The 18,780-nt window shown below is 43.5% G+C and overlaps 1 protein-coding gene across 1 annotated transcript; it reads left to right on the top strand.

Annotated features, from left to right (window-relative positions):
- The first annotated feature begins 1,623 nt into the window (after positions 1 to 1,623).
- On the top strand, positions 1,624 to 18,124 carry LOC138831167 (ankyrin repeat domain-containing protein 40). Its single transcript, XM_070028365.1, has 5 exons — positions 1,624 to 1,901; positions 11,452 to 11,600; positions 11,973 to 12,455; positions 16,061 to 16,242; positions 16,843 to 18,124. The coding sequence occupies exons 1-5, from the start codon at positions 1,768 to 1,770 to the stop codon at positions 16,987 to 16,989; spliced, it is 1,095 nt and encodes a 364-aa protein (XP_069884466.1). The 5' UTR covers positions 1,624 to 1,767; the 3' UTR covers positions 16,990 to 18,124.
- Positions 18,125 to 18,780: the final 656 nt, after the last annotated feature.

Below are 18,780 nucleotides of genomic sequence, written 5' to 3'. Positions count from 1 at the left end.
GGACTCAGAGCCTTCTGCTCTTACTTAGCTTTCTTGCTCATAGCTAGTACTCTACCACTAGTCAAGTCTCTAGTCTGACTTTCAGCAGAAATCCTCCACCTTTCAGCCTCCTGAGTAGCTAGGATTACAGGTGTGAACCACTGGTGCCTAGCCCAATTATTTTCTTTTTAAACAAACTACTGCTTCCTCCCATGTCACTCAAATTGTGTTAAAAGATCTAACGCCAATGTTATATGTGTCAGTTTCAGATGGAATATCATGCTGGATCTGAGAATTAAAGTTGATACTGAGAAAACAAAAATGTAAGCTCAAGCAGAGTTCTAATTTGCCACAGATGTCAATTTAAGTGTTTTAGTCAGTTTATATTCAGCACTACCTGGGGTGCAGTGGGTACTGTGTGAATTACTTTATCATAATAAACAGATATTAGTTTCTCTTAAATAGTAACAAGAAAAATACTTTCAGTGCTGCCTAGCTCCCTTCTCCCCCTATGAGAAGGGAAGATTTCATGCCTACATAGGTCTCTTCCTATTTGGTCTTTCTTTGTTTGAGCCTTCCCCTCAGCCTTCCCAGGGAGATTGCCTTAATCCTCTCGCCCCATCTGCAAAATTCCATCCTGTGCCCACATCTTAGAGCTCTCCAAGGCACCTGGACTCAGCAAAACAATATTTTCCTTTTTCTCCCACTGGGTAATAAAGCAGTGCCAACCGAGATTCTGAACCTCATTAGAGAGATTAGGCAAGCAATCCAGCAAACTGCTGTTTATAAACACACTATGGCTCTACCCCCAGTGCCTGGGATCAGACCCAGGATGACTCCAAAGCTTCTTTGGTGTTCTTTTTCTCCCCCGCCCCCCAGCCCTTTCATAGCTTTCATAAAAGGGTAATTAATTATGATTTATAATCTGTACAAAATCACAGCTGAGATACTATAAACACAATGCTAGTGTTTTTCCTCAATGCCGACTTAGAAGAAATCTCAGTCTAAAAGGAGAGGTAAAACAGTAACAATAGAAATACATTTTCTGAGTGTGGTCCCAAGCACTCTCACAAATAAGAAAGCACAGTGTGATCTATCTCTGTAATAATGGGTGTATTATATAGTGAGATCATTGTCAGCCCATTTCCCCATCCTGCTGGGCAAGAATTGGCTCGGATAAGGAAAAAGAGCCAAACGCGAATGGAGGGCGTTGGGCGGTGGGGGGAGAGGGGGAGCGGTGCACCGACCACCAATTTATATTCTGTGCCTGGTAAACAGTCTGCACCCAGAGGATAAGGCTTTTTCTGGCTCTCAAATATGTTTTTTTTCCCTCTCTCTCTATTCATGTGTCTTCTCCTCCCTAGAAGCTGCGGGGTTGGGGAGGTCTAAAAATAGCCAATGAATCACAGCAGATAATACTGTGCAGTAGTTACATAAACAGCGGGCCGGGGCGGTGGGCGGGGCGGTGGGTCGGAACGGAAGGGATCTGGGTCAGCGTTGTCACACTGAATAGGGTCCCCCGGAGCCGGCCTGCCGCGGCGCGGCGGGGGAGGAGGCCTGGGCCTGCGGGCGGGGAGAGCTGCGGAGCGGCGGGCTCCGGGCGGGACGGGGCGGGAGGGTGGGGGGCAGGGCACCGGACCCGGGCCGAGCGCGGGCGGCCGCACGAGCAGGGCCAGTGAGCCCTGCGCTCCCTCCCCCGATGGCCCGGAGCGGGCCGCGGAGGCGGCGGCGGCGCTGACCGGCCCGGAGTGGGGCGGGGCGGCCTGGGGCCTGGGACCCGGGGGAAAGATGAGTGCCCTCCTAGAGCAGAAGGAGCAGCAGGAGAGGCTGCGGGAGGCCGCGGCTTTGGGGGACATTCGGGAGGTGCAGAAACTGGTGGAGAGCGGGGTAGATGTGAACTCCCAAAATGAGGTCAACGGCTGGTAAGTGGGGAGTCGGGGAGGCCTTAGGGTCAGGGCTGTTGGCCTTGTGTGTGGGGAGGGGGCGGAGGGGGGGCATGGCACCGTCAGCTGCCACCTGGGCCTGGCACTATACTTGAATGCCGGGCACAGAGGTGAGGCCTGGTGTCTCAGTCCTCCCAGGCCGTTCCCTCTTGAGGCCAAGTCTGGATCACCCTTGCCCCGTGCAATCAAAAGCGCGTCCTGCCCACATCCTGCCCATATCCTGGGCAGTGCCCGTGCGAACCCTGTCCTCCCCCTCCGCACCCTTCCCCCGCCCCTCGCCCTGCTGTTCCCGATGCGCTCCCCCCTCTCTTCCCCCCCCCCCCCCCCGTTAACTTTGATCAAGCAGTGCCCAAGGCTATAATTCTCAGCGACTCTACACTGGAGCCCATCCCAGTATTGAATTATTTGGTTGTAGGTGGTTCTGAAACACACTGCTACGATATGCATAGCGAAAAGCTCGTAAGCAACCCAGCAAATACGAATCTTGTAAACTAGCGTGATTTCTTCTAGCCAATACCAGATGGAAAACAACAACAACAAAATTGCCACCACTTGCATCACGATTGTGTATCATTGTTGTCTGCAACAGTGATCTGCTGCTGCCTACAGCTGCCTGGTGAAAGAAGACTCATTTGTTTATAGTGTTTTGCTTTGTTTTCCCACTACAATTTGCGATGGAGAATCTCACTCAGTGCCTTTAGATGTCTGTCTGAAAACTGGTTCTTTCCCAACCAAAAGGGAGTGTCATTTTAAGCTGATGCTGGTGGTCGAAGCTTTAGTTTCCAGTTACTTTATGTGACTATTATTCTGCCCTCTTTGGATTTACATTTAAAATTTGATCCAACAATGTTTAACCCGCCTATTTTTCTAGCTTAGAGTTAAAATACAAGTTTTTTTGAAAAATGTTTTATTTACTTATTTTGAATAGAACCCTATATTTTGGAACAAGGGACGATGGAGATGATTGCAACTCCAAAGAATAGCTCACCACCATTTGTCAGTCTGATATTCAGGGTCAGTACTGAGGTTCCCTTGATTCTCAACAAATCTGTCTGCCTCCTTTTCCTCAAGAAAACAGTCTAGAAAGCTGTGTGCAAAGCCAGGAAACAGTGGATATACTTTCTTCTTGTTTTTCTAAAAGTGTTTGGTAACATTTTGCTGTTTTGGTATATCTTTTCTGGGAATTGCTCTGTGAAAGCTGTGGATTCCTGACTTGGCACTGGGAGGCAGTGTTGTACAGGGTAATGGGTTGGCTTCAGGTTCTTCATGCCTGCCTAAGCTATACAACCTGGCCTGAGCCACTTCATTTTCAATTATTTCACATTTGTGAGCATTTAATGGGATGAAGGATAATACAGATAGCTAACACTTATTGCAGTTGCTCTGGAGCATAGATACAGTTCTGAGCACTTTCTATATATTGCCTCATTTCAACTACTTAGGAGACATTGCTGTTTTCTCCATTTTACAGATTAAGAAACTGAGGCCCAGAAACATGAAGTAAATTCCAAGTTACAAAACATCCCTAAATTGCTAGCAATAAGGGGTGGGAATGTGGCTTAGTGGTAGAAATGCTTGCCTAGCATGCATGGAGCCCTGGGTTCAATTCCTTAGTACCCCATAAACAGAAAAAGCCAGAAGTGATGCTGTGGCTGAAGTTGTAGAGTGCTAGCCTTGAGCAAAAGAAGCTCAGGGACAGAGCCCAGGCCTTGTGTTCAAGCCCCAGGACTGGAAAAAAAGTCTCCATAGGGCAAGAGTTTAAGTAAGTGGTAGAACTGGCAAATGGACTCATCATCTGACTCGACTCTAGATCTTTACCATCCTAGCACAATTCCTGCCATGTGGTGGGTGTTCAGTTGGTGTGAGATGAGAGTGTAGTAGTCAGAAGAGACTTCTCATGGATCTGATTCTAACTCAACATGGCCAAGATTGAATTCCCAGACTCCCCTTATTCACTTTCTGTCCCTGGCCTCCTGAAGCATTTTCATCTCAGCCTCTCATGTGTCAGCCTAGAATGTTTGGCAGCCTCCTCATCTTCCTTACCCCTACATCCAGTCAACCAGCAAATTCTGATTCTATCCGCTACTGCTTCAGATACAGTTAGAATCTAACCACTTCCCAAATTGTACAAGCTCTTCCCACTATATTACTTACCTCACTGGATTGTTGTGTAGCCTCCTAACTTCCTTGCTTATTACCGCCCCCCCCATCTTCTCCTTTTTTTTTTTTTTTGGTTCCGGTCGTGGGGCCTGAACTCTGGGCCTGGGTGCTGTCCCTCAGCTCTTCAGCTCAAGGCTAGCGCTCTACCACTTGAGCCACAGCGCCACTTCCGGCTTTTTTCTTCCAATCTTCTCAACACAGTGGCCAGAGGCATTCTTAGCAAGTCCCATTGTTTCACTCTGCTTAATTCAAACCAGCTTCATCTCACTCTGAAGAGAAGCCAACAGATCCTATAAATCCTTCTCCTTCCATCTAAGCCCTTGACTCCTTACTTTCTTCCCATGATATTCTTATTTGCTGGAATACCAGGCAGAGTCTGATGCAAGACCTTTGCCTTTTGTTTTTCTCCCAGTACACCATGGTTTGCTCTCTGTTCTCTTTCAGATCATAGCTTCATGGTGAAGCCTCCCTCCCTCCCTTTTTTTGTCGGTGTGGGGCATGAACTCTGGGCCTGGGCCCTGTCCCTTAGCTCTTCAGCTCAAGAATAGCACTCTACCACTTGAGCCACAGTGCCACTTCCAGCTTTTGCTGCTTATGTGGTGCTGAGGAATTGAACCCAGGGCCTCATGCATGCAAGGCAAGCACTCTACCACTGAGCCACCTTCCCAGCCTCCCCCCTCTCTTTCTTTTTTTTTTTTTTTTTTTTGGGTCCGGTCATGGGGCCTGAACTCTGGGCCTGGGTGCTGTCCCTCAACTCTTCAGCTCAAGGCTAGCGCTCTACCACTTGAGCCACAGCGCCACTTCCGGCTTTTTTTTCTTATGTGGTGCTGAGGAATCGAACCCAGGGCCTTGAGCATGCAAGGCAAGTGCTCTACCACTGAGCCACCTTCCCAGCCCTCCCCCCTCTCTTTCTGTCTTTCTCTTTCTCTTTCTCCCTCTCCCTCTCCTCCCTCTCCCTCCCTCCCTCTCTCCCTCTCTCTCTCTCTCTCTCTCTCTCTCTCTCTCTCTCTCTCTCTCTCTCTCTTCTCCTCTCTTCTCCTCTCCCCTCCTTCTTTCCTTTCTTTTGTGCCTTGTGTGCCAGTTTTGAACAAAGGTCCTGGCTGTGTCACTTAGTTGTTTTTGCTCAAGACTAGCATTCTACCACTTCCAGCTTTTTGTTGTTTAAATTGTAAGTAAGAGTTTCATGAACTTTCCTGCCTAAACTAGCTTTGAACTGTGAGCCTCATTTCTCAGCCTCCTTAGTGTCTAGAAATACAAGCATGAGCCACTATACCTAGCTATAAAGCCTGTTTATGTCCCCAGATTTAAAATTATACAATGTCCCTCTCCAACCTCTGCCATTTCCTAATACTTATTCCACATTATTAACCCTATAATACTTAATTATTACCTATCATATAGCATGTTGTACTAATTTACTTGCTGACTACCTCAGTTTCCTCATCTGTAAAATCAAGAGATGTTAATAATAGTACTTACCTCATCCTCATGGGATGAGTACTTACCTCAACTTCATGGGATTTTTTTTTTTTTTTTTGTTGGTTGTGGGGCTTGAACTCTGGGCCTGGGCGCTGTCCTTCAGCTCTTCAGCTCAAGGCGAGCGCTCTACCACTTGAGCTACAGCGCCACTTCCGGTTTTCTGGTGGTTTATTGGAGATAGGAGTCTCACGGTCTCTCCTGCCCGGGCTGGCTTTGAACCGCGATCCTCAGATCTCAGCCTCCTGATTAGCTAGGATTACAGGCGTGAGCACCAGCGCCCGGCTCGGGATTTTTTTTTTTTTTTTTTTTAAAGAGGTTTGGCTTGTTTGTTTTCAAAGATCAAGTTTCATGATGGGCATCAGTCACTCACACCTGTCATCCTTGATATTCAGGAGGCTGAGATCTAAGGATTGTGTTTTGAAGGCAGCCTGAGCAGACACATCTGAGAGACTTTTATTTCCAATTAATCAGCAAAAATAGTGGAGGTGTGGCTTAAGTGGTAGAGTACCAGTCCTGAGCCAAAACTCTAAGCAAAATTGACCAGGCTGGCCTCAAAGTAGGCTCAAGTGAACTTCCCTAGTAGCTAGTACCATGGGTGTTCACCATTGCACTTAACTATGTGTGTGATATTTTGAAGATTATTATATGTAGAGTTATTATATATAGCACATTTTGAATAATACCCAACATATAAAGTGTTAAACATTATTTTCTTCTTCTTTTTGTCAGTCATGGGCCTTCAGCTCTGGGCCTGGGCACTGTACCTTAGCTCTTCAGCTCAGGCTAGTGCTCTACCACTTAAACCACAGCACCACTTCCAGTTTTCTGGTAGTTTATTGGAGTTAAGAGTCTCTGGACTATCCTGCCTGGACTGGCTTTGAACCATGATCCTCAGATCTCAGCCTCCTTAGTAACTAGGATTATAGGCGTAAGCCGCTGGCGCCTGTCTATTTTCTTCTCTTTAAGGAACATGCTTAAAGTTAGCTTCAAAAATCTAGCATTTGGGCTGGAGGTATGTCTTAGTGGTTGAATGCTTGCCTACCAATCATGAGGCTTTGAGTTTAAATCTTAGTTCTACCAAAATAAAAGACTCAACAAGAACAAAAACTCTAGACAATCTTTTTAGCTTAGAGAAGTCAAACCATAGTCAGGCACTGGTTACTCAAACCTAGAATCCTAGCTACTCAGGAAGCTGAGACCTGAGGATTGTGGGTTCAAAGCTGGCCTGGGCAAGAAAGTCTGTGAGACTCTATCTCCAATTAACCACCAGAAAACCAGAAGTGGAGCTGTGGCTCAAAGTGGTAGAGTGCTAGCTCTGAGCAAAAAAGCTCATGGACAGTGCCCAGGCCCTGAGTATAAGCCCCCCCAAAAAGTAGAAGAGTGACTGTTCCCAGTTTTTAGTTGCTCTGTAACCATAATAATGCCAAGGCTCTGGTCTGAAATATTTTCCAGCACAATTAGGATATTCTAGCTACAGTTATAAAGTTTAGAGTTGAAGTTCGAAGAGTTCCCACATCAATTATAACACAAATGTCATGTGTACCCCTTGAGTTGCAGAAGCAAATATAGTAGCTGATGAAGCGGTTGAAAAAATTCTCTGGCTGCAGTGGTTATGAGTTATGACTGCCTAGAGTCACACAGCTCTAGATTGTAATTGATGATCACTGAGGGCTCAGGGCTGTGGGGGGACTGCTGTGTTGCTGTAACCCCACTTTATGTGGTGATGCTCTGGCTAGTTGGTTTGTCCCTGAGTCTCTCAGACTTACAGTAAATTACCTCCTTCACTCTCCAGCTTGCCATGAGCAAGTGATTTACTACTAGCAAGCAAGCACTTTATTTCCAAACGGGAGCATATTTTTCTCATCATGCTCCATTCATTTTTTGAGTGCTCACTTATTATAATCATTTCCTTTTCAAACATATGCCATGGACATCCACACACAAACACACTGATGCAATTTGCCCAGAATCAAGGATCTTTTAGCTCCTCCTACTCTAAGCAATGTTTACTTTATCTTAGGTTCACTCACTAAGTAATAAAAATCAAACACTTGGGCTGGAGGTGTTGCTCAGTAGTAGAACACTTGTCTAGCATTCATGAGCACCACAGAATAGTAAGAATTAAACCCTTGTATGTGCTCATGGAGCTTACAGTCTAGAAGTCTAGGTCAAGTTTCTTTTACTGTGGGTGTGGCTTAGTGATACAGCGCTTGACAAGTTCAATCCCCAGTATTACTCCCCTCCCCCCAAAAAATTAAAAAGTAATTTCGGTGAAAGCTGTTTATGAACAGGTGGTTGTGGGAAATGAAAGGAGAAATAGGCTCTTCAGGATCTGGGACTAAGAAGGGTTTCAGTTAATTTGGGTGAAAGGATGAATAAGAGGGAACTCAGTTGTTGGCATGAATGAAAACAGGACAGTGAAACCTGTGGCAATTGTGTTAGGAAGCAGGAATCAGATGGGAGACTGATGGGGGATTGAGTGGAATACATTGTATACAAGTGTGGAAATGCCATAAGGAAATATCCCCTTGTAGCCTACTCAAGCCTGTAATCCTAGCTACACACAAGGCTAAGATCCAAGGATTGTGGTTCAAAGCCAACCTGGGCAGAAAAGTCCCAGTGGGACTCTTCATCTCCAATTAGCCACACGAAAATGAAGTGATGCTGTGGCTCCAAGTGATAGAGCACTAGCCTTGAGCAAAAGCGCCCAGGCCCTGAGTTCAAGCCCCACAACTGACAAAAGAAAAAAATTCCCCCTTTGTATAGCTAATGTATGCTAAAAAAAAAAAAAAAATCCCACACATGAGCATTTACCTCATAGAGAATGAATGTATACAATGTCACCTGCACAGTGTATATATAGAATGTCACTCAAGATACCAGCAGGACAAGGTAGTTTTCTGTAAGTCTCTTGTAAGTGCAAAGGGTTGCTCAGCTTTTTTCCTGGTACCAAATGAACTTTCTAGATAATTGTATTATCAGGTACCCAGTGATATAACCCTCACTTGAACATGTCTTCTGTGTTTTATCTTATCTGTATTTGGCAATAAGCTCCAAAGATATTTACCTAAGTTCAATTAGAGAGTAACTGAGGACATTTCAGAACAGAAGGGAAAAAAAATGTTTTCCTTCCATAATATACTTTGCCACCTGAGGGTACCTAAACTCTGTTAAGATAGTTTCTTGCTGGGTGATGGTGGCTCACACCTGTAATCCTAGCTACTCAGACTGAGATCTGAGGATGGAGGTTTGAAGGTATCCTGGACAGGAAAATGTGTGAGACTCTTTTATCTCCACTAAACTTAAAAAAAAAAAAGCCAGAAATGGAGCTGTGATTCATATGGTAGCCTTTAGCAGAAGAAGCTCAGGGACAGAGTCCAAGCCCTCAGTTCAATCAAGACCCAGGAAGGTCACCAAAAAAACAACAACAACAAAAAAAGTGTTTGTCAACATGTGAATTACATTTCTATCTAGTATTAAAATATTCAGTGTGCAGAATCACCCCTCCCCACAGTGTATATACTGTTAAATAATTCGTTTTACTTAAATGAGTCTGATATAATAGAAGGGCATGATTCTAGACATTTTTGGTTATTAGAAACATGTTCTTTTTTCTTGTGCCAGTCCTGGGGCTTGAACTGAGGACCTGGGTGTTGTACTTGAGCTTTTTTGCTCAAGGCTAGCAGCGCTCTATCACCTGAACCACAGCTCCACTTTCAACTTTTTGCTGGTTAATTGGAGATAAGAGAATCATGGACTTTCCTGAACCTGGGTTGACTTCAGACTGTGATCCTCAGATCTCAGTCTCCCAAGTGTGTGAGCAGTGTGAGCCACTGTTACCTGGCTAGATAAAATGTTTTAAGCACCTTGGGAATGGAAGTATTCGTGTAGTTAGTATATTTCATTTAAGCAAATGAGGACATGTTTATAGCCTTCTGGAAAGAATTAGCAAAGCTAACTCTTTAAAAATGGAAATTTGGAAATCCTTTGTATGTGTGCAGGTGGAAAAAAAAAAGGGAAAGAGAATGAACAACTGAAATTTACACTAGGGTATCTGTTACAATAGCAATAACTGAAGTAATAGAGAAGCTGCAGATGAGGAAAGTAATTAGCCTGAGATTATTTATCATTAAGGGGCATTTTGATACATATGAAGTGAGTTTCCATAGTCCTTAGAGAGGAATGTGGTAATATCAAAACAGGTTTTGAAGAGAGTGAGAGGGTCTAATGAGTGCTACTAACAGAGTAACAAACACTCTGAAGTGTCATTGGAGTTTTCTGGAAGCCATTGAAATTGAACTCCAAAGATGAGGGCTGGCTGTGTACCTAGTAAGTAGAAGGCGCTGAGTTAAAAAAAAAAAAAAAAAAAAAAAAGACCCAGTTCCTAGAATGAACTGATCCCCTACCACCCCCATGGCTGTGCACATGCTAGGCAAACAGTCTATTACTGATCTACTACTTTTTTTTCTTTCTTTTTTTTTTTTTTTGCTGGTTGTGGGGCCTGACCTCTAGGCCTGGGCGCTGTCCCTTAGCTCTTTAGCTCAAGGCAAGCGCTCTACCACTTGAGCCACAGTGCCACTTGTGGCTTTTTCTGCTTATGTGGTGCTGAGGAATCGAACCCAGGGCCTCATGCATGCAAGGCAAGCACTCTGCCACTGAGCCACCTTCCCAGCCCGATCTACTTTTTTTAATTTAACTTTTTTATTATTATAAAGGTGATATACAAAGGGGTTACAGTTATATAAGTCAGGTCTGATCTATTAGTAACATCCCCAGCCCTAAAAATGAAACAGACTTTTTGATGATACTTTGTGAAGTGAAAAGTAGAAATTACTAGCTTAGTTTCTGGATTCATGTTAGACTCAGTCTTACATTATTTATTTATCTTTAAATTAATTTACTTTATTGTTATTATAGAGTGATTACAATTACATGAGTTAGGTAATGAGTACATTTCCTTTCATATAGTGTTTTCTGTTCCCTTATTCTTTCCCAGTCCCTCCCTCTCATCTCCACCCATGAATTGTATAGTTCACTTTCATCAGTGTCCAGTGAGCTCTAACCTTTTTCCCTTAAGTTCTGTACCCTCCTCAAACTTTCCAAGATGTGCACTTGAATACACCATACATAGTAGGTAAAGAGACAAAAATCATTAAAAACTAAACACTAGCTGGGTGCAGGTGGCTCATGCCTGTAATCATAGCTACCCAGGAGGCTGAGTTCTGAGGATTGAGGTTCAAAGCCAGCCTGGGCAGGAAAGTCCGTGAGACTATTATCTCCAATAAACCACTCAGAAAACCAGAAGTGGCACTGTGGTTCAAGTGGTAGAGTGCTAGCCTTGAGCTGAAGAGCTGAGGGATAGCGCCCAAGCCCTGAGTTCAAGCCTTATGACCAAAAACAAAAAACCCACACACACAAAAAAAAAAGAAAAAAAAAAGAGATCTCTTATTTCCTTATCTTGTAGTTCACTTCAGTATGTATGTATGTATGAATGTATGTATGTATGTATATATGTGTGTGTGTGTGTGTATATATATATATATATGAATATATATATATATATATATATATATATATATATATATTTTTTTTTTTTTTTTTTGCCAATCCTGGGGCTTGAACTCAGGGGCCTGGGCACTGTCCCTGCTTTTGTTCAAGGTTAGTACTCTACCACTTGAGCCACCATACCACTTCCAGGTTTTTCTGTTCTATGTGGTACTGAGGAATTGAACCCAGGGCTTCATGCATGCAAGGCAAGCACTCTACCACTAAGCCACATTCGCAGCCCTGTATATTATTTTGTATTATTATTAAGAGGAATGTTTAGAATTTGAAATCTGAAGTCACCTATCCTCAGTTTAAATCAGTCTCTTTGTTTTCTTGGGGATAGGACATGTTTACACTGGGCATGTAAACGCAACCATGGCCAAGTGGTCTCTTACCTATTAAAATCAGGAGCTGACAAAGAGATTCTTACTACAAAAGGAGAAATGCCAGTGCAGTTAACATCAAGGAGAGAAATCAGGAAGATAATGGGAGGTGAGTGTGTGTTTGAAAGAACTTTGAATTTTATCAAACTAGTTTAAGATGTGGTATTACGTCTACATTCTTGATGCTGGCCAAACAACTGGCCTATTTCTCAAAGCTACTTACTATGCCAAGATATTATTTCCATGTTATTTCTGGTCATGAGTTATAAGGTCAGCATTATAAAGTTTCTTTTTATTTGTGAAATTGAAGACAATAATAAAAATAGTAATCATAAACCGAGCAAAACATTCTTTTCTGACCTGAAGAGGGAGTAAGTGCTGACAAAATATTTGTCACATACCAAAGGATATTGGCTTCCAAAAGATACTCTTTCTTAGTTATTTTTGAAGAACTATGTGAATCTTCTGTTTTCTTTTAAAGTGGAAGAAGATGATGATGATGACAGCCTCCCCCAGTTGAAGAAGGAGTCAGAACTGCCCTTTGTTCCCAACTATTTGGCCAACCCAGCTTTCCCTTTTATCTACAATACTTCAGTGGAGGATTCACCCCAGCTGCAGAATGGGGGCCCCTCCACGCCTCCAGCATCACCACCTGCAGACAGTTCACCTCCATTGCTCCCCTCTGGGGATCCCCCCTTGCGGGGATCTTTCCCCCGGGACCACACCTCTTTGGCATTGGTTCAGAACGGTGATGTGTCTGCCCCCTCTGCCATACTGAGAACACAAGAAAGCACAAAGCCAGGTCCTGTTTGTCAGCCGCCTGTGAGTCAGAACCGCTCCCTGTTCTCTTCTGTCCAGTCTAAGCCACCAGTGTCACTGGAGCCTCCAAATGGGACATATGCAGGACCGGCACCAGCCTTCCAGCCATTTTTCTTTACTGGAGCATTTCCATTTAATATGCAAGGTAACTTTTCCCTAGCAAGCAGCTTCTGCAGTGAAGGAGTGAGATTTATTTATTTGTTTGTTTGTTTGTTTTATATATCCAGTATATAATTACAAACTTTGCAGTCTGGGAAGGTGGCTCAGTGGTAGAGTGCTGGCCTTGCATGCACGAGGCCCTGGGTTTGATTCCTTAACACCACATAAACAGAAAAAGTTGGAAGTGGCTCAAGTAGTATACTGCTAGTCTTGAGCTGAATAGCTGAGGGACAGTACCCAGGCCCAGAGTTAAAGTCCCACGACCACAAAAAAATAAAAAAATAATTACAAACTTTGAGAACACCTGTATATGGAGCTCCCTTTTCTTGGATTCACAAATTGTTTACCTTTTACTCTATTACCCTGCAATATTTGCGCATTGGTCCTATTGTATATTTCCTAGCAATAAGGATATTCTTGTATGATATTTACAAGTATTACATTTAGGAAATAGAACCGTGGTTTAATACGTATATAATTGGCAGTCCTTATTTAAATATTATTAGTTATCCCAACAAAGCCCCTGTGGGTATTTTTACACTCCCTACCCTGTTCCTGCCCAGGATCACCCATTGCATCCACTTATGCTGTCATTTTAGTTTTTGATCTGGAACATTCTCTATCCTTTCTCTGTCATTTGTATCTCAATATTCCGAAGGGTCCAGGCCGTTTATTTGGTCGAATGTGATTTTTCTATCATTCTTACTTTTCTAGTTGAAATTCCACTGAAAAGCAAGGCTTTTCCTTCCCTTTTTTGGGGGGGTCCGGTTGTGGGCCTGAACTCTGATCCTGGGTACTGTCCCTCAGCTCTTCAGCTCAAGGCTAGGGCTCTACCACTTGAACCACAGCGCCACTTCCGGCCTTTTGCTTATGTGGTGCTGGGGAATCAAACCCAGGGCCTCATGCACGCAATGCAAGCGCTCTACCACTGAGCCTCCTTCCCAGCCCTTTTCCTTCCCTTTTTGTTTGTGCTGGTACTGGGGCTTGAACTCAGGGTCTTAGATTCTTTTTTCTGGGTCCGATCGTGGGGCCTGAACTCTGGGCTTGGGCGCTGTCCCTCAGCTCTTCAGCTCAAGGCTAGCGCTCTACCACTTGAGCCACAGCGCCACTTCTGGCTTTTTTCTTTTTGCTTATGTGGTGCTGAGGAATCGAACCCAGGGCCTCAGGCATGCAAGGCAAGTGCTCTGCCACTGGGCCACCTTCCCAGCCCGGGTCTTAGATTCTTGCTTAGCTTTTGCATTCAAGGCTGGCACTGAATCACTTGAGCCACAGCTCAACTTTCAGCTTTTTGCTGGTTAATTGGAGATAAGAGAGAGTCTCATGGACTTTGCTGCCCAGGCTGGCTTTGAACTGTGATCCTCAGATGTCAGGTGTGAGCCACAGGTGCCAGCCCTTCTTCTCCATTTCATCAGTACGGAATTCCTTGGTTCTTATTAGATTTAGTGGGTGAGAATCTGTTCCTATCATTATTTTGATTTTCAAATTATTCCTAATGTGGCCATGGGGGCCTCTTTTTTATTTTTGATATATTTTTATTGTGAAAATACTGTACAGAGGGGTTACAATTACGTGGGTAAGATAATGAGCACATTTCTTATCAAGCATTGTAGCCTCCTGCTTTGTTTCCCCTTCCTGTCCCTTCGTATCCTTCCCCTCCCAGTCCTCCCCCACCAAAGTTGTAAAGTTCATTTTTCGACATAACGACTTGTACATCCTATTGTTGCAATGGGTCCTCCTGTATCCCTGTTTTTACAATTTGTTTTTTCCCTTCCCCTCCACATATACATGGGGGCCTCTTAAAGCTAGTTTGTAATCCCTTGGGCATACCTCATCATTCTTGGAATGTTTCCTTATTTTCTGTACAGCAAGATGCTGCAGTCTCATGCCCCAACCCAGAAATCAGCTGTTTTTTGTTTTTGTTTTGTTGTTTGTTAGGTTTGGTTTCCCACCCCTGTCTTGCAGTACTGGGATTTGATCTCAGAGTCTCATGCTTGTTACCACTTTAACCACATTACCAGCCTTTTTTTGCTTTTAGTTATTTTTTCAGATATTTTAGTTATTTTTCAGCTTTTTGCCAAGGCTGCCCTCTTACCTCAGTACTCCTGCCTATGGCTCCCACTTAGCTGGGATTACAGCAGTGAATCACTATGCGTGGCTTATTATTTGAGATACAGTCTTGCTAACTTTTTTGCTTGGGTTGACTTCAAACTGTAATCCTCCTATTTCTACCTCCTGAATAGCTGGGAGTATAGCATGTATCATTGCATTTGGCAACCATTGGTTGGGTGGATTCTCCAAGGAGTTGGATAGATTCTTCTGGTTTCTTTTGGTAGAGAATGACATTTAGAAACCAAATGTGGGCACTAGGTGTCCTCATTGCTACAGGTATATAATTTCTTTGAGGCTTAATCAGATTAAAGAGCTAAGAACAGAGGAAATATGAAAGAAAGGAAAAGAAAGAAACAGTCAAATTTATTAGCCATGTATTCACATGCCCAGGTATATCAATATTTCTATATTGATTTGTATGTATCTTCTTATGAACATTAGAAACCTTAAATTCATCCTAATAGTTCCAGTTCTGCCAAGTGCCACAGGGCACATCCAGCCTTGCCTTGCCTTTCCCCTTGGAGTCACTCTCAGTACCCGTTTTTTAGGACCTCGTGCTGTGAGGACCTATACTTGGGAGTGAAGCAGATTTGCCTGTAGGTCTGTAGCAGGTCTGTAAATGCCTTGCCCATTCCATCTTGGTACTTAGGCTCAGAATGTAGAGGAAGACTGCTTCCATTTCTGACCCACAAGTAATAGCACTGAGACCCTCCTTTAGATCCATCCGTCTGTCTGTCTAGTGTTGGGGCTTGAACTTGAGGCTCTACTGCTTGAGCCAGAGCTCCATTTCTGTTTTTTAGTGTTTAATTGGAGATAAGAGGCTCATGGGCTTGCCTGCTTAGGCTGGCTTCTAACCATGATTCTTAGATCTCAAGTTCCTGAGTAGCTAGGATTATAGGCATGAGCCACTGACATCCAGCAAGACCCTCCCTTATCAAGGGGTAGGATTTTCAAGTCATAAATATTAACCTTATTTAGTAAGTTATCTATTTGTTCATTTATACTTTCCTTGTAAGTTTCATATTTCATAAATACCTTTGAATTCATACTTATTCAGTATTCTGAGAGTACATCATGGATCATAACTTGTCCTAGCCTTCATTTCAGCTCTCTCTCCTTTCCCTGATCTTGTGTAGTTGTTACTCAAACCCATTCTAACGTCCCTACCTCCTTAGCAATGGCAGAAGGAAGTGATCCTTCCACAGCTGGGATGGCTGACCCTGTTGCCCCTGTACTTGCAAACCACAGTCTTAGATGCAGGGGAGACAGTTGAGAACAGCTCTGACAGAGCCAGGATTGATCTGAGCAAGTCGTGCTGACCTGGTGTGGATTTCTCTTTTAATTTCGTGTTGTCTTGTTTATTATTTGCTTGCCAGTCTTCTTCATAGAATTAGTGTGACCGTCTTCTAAGGTCAATCTTTCACTACGTGGGCTATATTATGTTAGACCATTCATGACCATTTCTCTCTCATTTTTATGTAGAGCTGGTACTCAAGGTAAGGATTCAGAATCCATCTCTTCGAGAAAATGATTTCATTGAAATTGAACTGGACCGGCAGGAGCTCACCTACCAAGAACTGCTCAGAGTGAGCTGCTGTGAGCTGGGTGTTAATCCAGATCAAGTAGAGAAGATCAGAAAGTTACCCAATACTCTGTTAAGAAAGGTAAGAGAAGCCTGCTATGCCTAAGTGATTGTTTTCTGCATTTGGAAAATACCTAACTTCCTCCTTGGTTATATGAGTCATAGTGGAAGAATGAAAAGCAAATAGTGGTTTTCCAAATGTCAGCAGTAAGTTTTATTTCCCTCTGCTAAGTCGATAGAGACCCTGAAATTTTGGAAAGTTGGAAGATTCAAGAGAATGTTCTGAATCATCATTCACATATATTTGTTTCCAGTTGTTTCTGTAGGGCCTTGTGGTATTACCTTATGGCACTCTTAGGTGTGCTTTGTGCCTTGTAAGACAAGACCCACGTTAAGTCATAGGATGAATACCTGTGTGGTTCTGCTGCTGGCTCCAGGTTCTTGAACATCAAGCTCTGGCTTGTCTGGTCCCTTCTTTTAGCTGCTCATCCTGCCACAGTGGCTGTTAGGGCTTCTGCCATCCTAACCCAGCTCATGCCCTGGAGTGAGTCACCACTTTCCTGCCTGGGATTTCATTTTCCTTCCAAATTCTGAAATGAGCCAGGACACTGGTATACTCATAGTCCTCCAAACAGCTCCTCTTAGACAAGAAACTCTTAACCTGTGATCTATTTTGTTTTAGGACAAAGATGTTGCTCGACTCCAAGATTTCCAGGAACTGGAACTGGTTCTAATGATAAGTGAAAATAATTTTCTCTTCAGAAATGCTGCATCCACACTGGCTGAAAGGCCTTGCTATAACAGGAGAGCTTCAAAACTGACATACTAATGCAGCAGGACTTTGTCACTGAATACTGTGACAATGTGTATAACCTCTGGGCCAAGGACAAGCCATTGATCCCAAAGCCTTGGATACCCAAAGGGCCCCTGGTGCCACTGCATAGTGTACATTGATGTCGTCCTGCCAGGACAGGAAGCCCCTGCTCCTCCCCCTCCCCCCAGCAGCGGTGCCACTCTTCCAAGCCTCTTGGTGCACAATAAACCGATCACTAAAGCTTTGAACAGCTAAGAAATGGTCTGAAGAAGCAGATGCTGAGGTTCTGTGCAGTGCAGAGTAGAAGAGATGAAGAAGTGGTTGAGAGAAGTGGAGCCTGCTCTACTCTAGCAACTCTTGTAGTCAGTGTGCCTGAAGAGCTGCTGCACTAATCTTGCTGCTGCGTGCCCATGACTCCTGAAATTGCCTGCTGACTAGAGAGGAAGGCTGGGGAAAGCACAGGTTCTGGACAAAGGGATGTTAGTATGTTATGTGGCTATAAGGGTTCAAATAACGTATTTATAAATGTTACTCAGGTTCAAAGTATTTAAGATTACAGATACCTAATTGTAAATACGCTGTTAACCAAAAGAGCTTTCCTTCCCGACCTCCCCACGTCTTTATGAACACTCACAGGACTGCTTCCCCGGCCGTCATCGCTCATTTGCTCCCCTTCTCCGCCACTAGAGGGCTCTCCTGATGCTTTCTAAAAGAGCCACTGCGTTTTTACTTGGACCCAGCAACCTGTCATCCACGTGTCTCAGTGCACCACTGAAGAGCACAAACATTGCCAATCCATGTTCTCCACTCTCATTTACCACTGGAAATGAAAAGCAGTTTTTAAGTCTGAATCTGTTGCTATTTTAAAGGTTATTGGGGGAAGCTGAATTAAAGGAGTAAGCATCTTTATTTTTGTATCAAAGATAAAGGTTATTTTGAAATTATTAGGATTTTTACACAGCTCTAAAATCTGTTTGCTTTTGTAAACAAGTTGTTTGATCATAAGGATCCCTACTGCCACCACCAATCCACTCAAAGGTTGTGAGTCAATCAGACTAAACAACACCGCTGGTTAAACTCTCTTGAGCACAGCATAATAATTTTTTTTTTCAGGAATACATTAAAGGATTCTTCTTTTTCTTCAGCATCATTAATGTTTTTGTTTTTTAAAGTCACTGTCTTGTTGAGACAAACAGCTTAACTTTAGACATAGGAACTCAGCCCATGTAGACCAACAGGAGAGCTGGGATTGAAGCCAGCTGTTAAAGAGCATCCCTGCTGTCTTAAGATGCTTTCTCCCATAGTGCCTAGAGTTTCTAAAGAAACTTAACTTCCTGACTGTGTTAACTTATTTTTATTAGAACGCTACATTGCGCATGAATGTGCAGATGTCAGTGGAAGAGGATGTTGTGCTTAAGGTAATGGCCTCCTGCTGTTGCCTGAGCGCCAGAATGAGGTTGAGGTGTTCTTCCGACTTAATTCTATCCCCCAGGTGCAGCTGGTGGCTTCCTCACTCTTGTCATCGAGTGTTTGCATAGCCCATAGCTGAGTGAAGGTTGCTTATCACCTTTCTCTCAAGTGCTTTGAAGAAGAAACCACTCTTGTGATTCAACTAATTAGAAACTACTTTGTCTAGCTGTATTAAACTTTTTAAAAAAATTTTCTTTGAAACAAGTTAACAATTTACAGACAAAATTATATGTGGGTCTTTCCTGAAAGAAATAAATTCTGTATTAACCCATGTCTAAATTACTGGGGTTAAAGTTTTCAAGTCACCAGATTAACTAGAGTTTCTGAGAAGCAGTG

This window comes from Dipodomys merriami, unplaced genomic scaffold (genome assembly GCF_024711535.1).
Source record: "Dipodomys merriami isolate MVZ:Mamm:240054 unplaced genomic scaffold, mDipMer1.0.p SCAF_19, whole genome shotgun sequence".
NCBI lineage: Eukaryota > Metazoa > Chordata > Mammalia > Rodentia > Heteromyidae > Dipodomys > Dipodomys merriami.
This window is presented reverse-complemented; position numbering and strand designations above follow the sequence as displayed.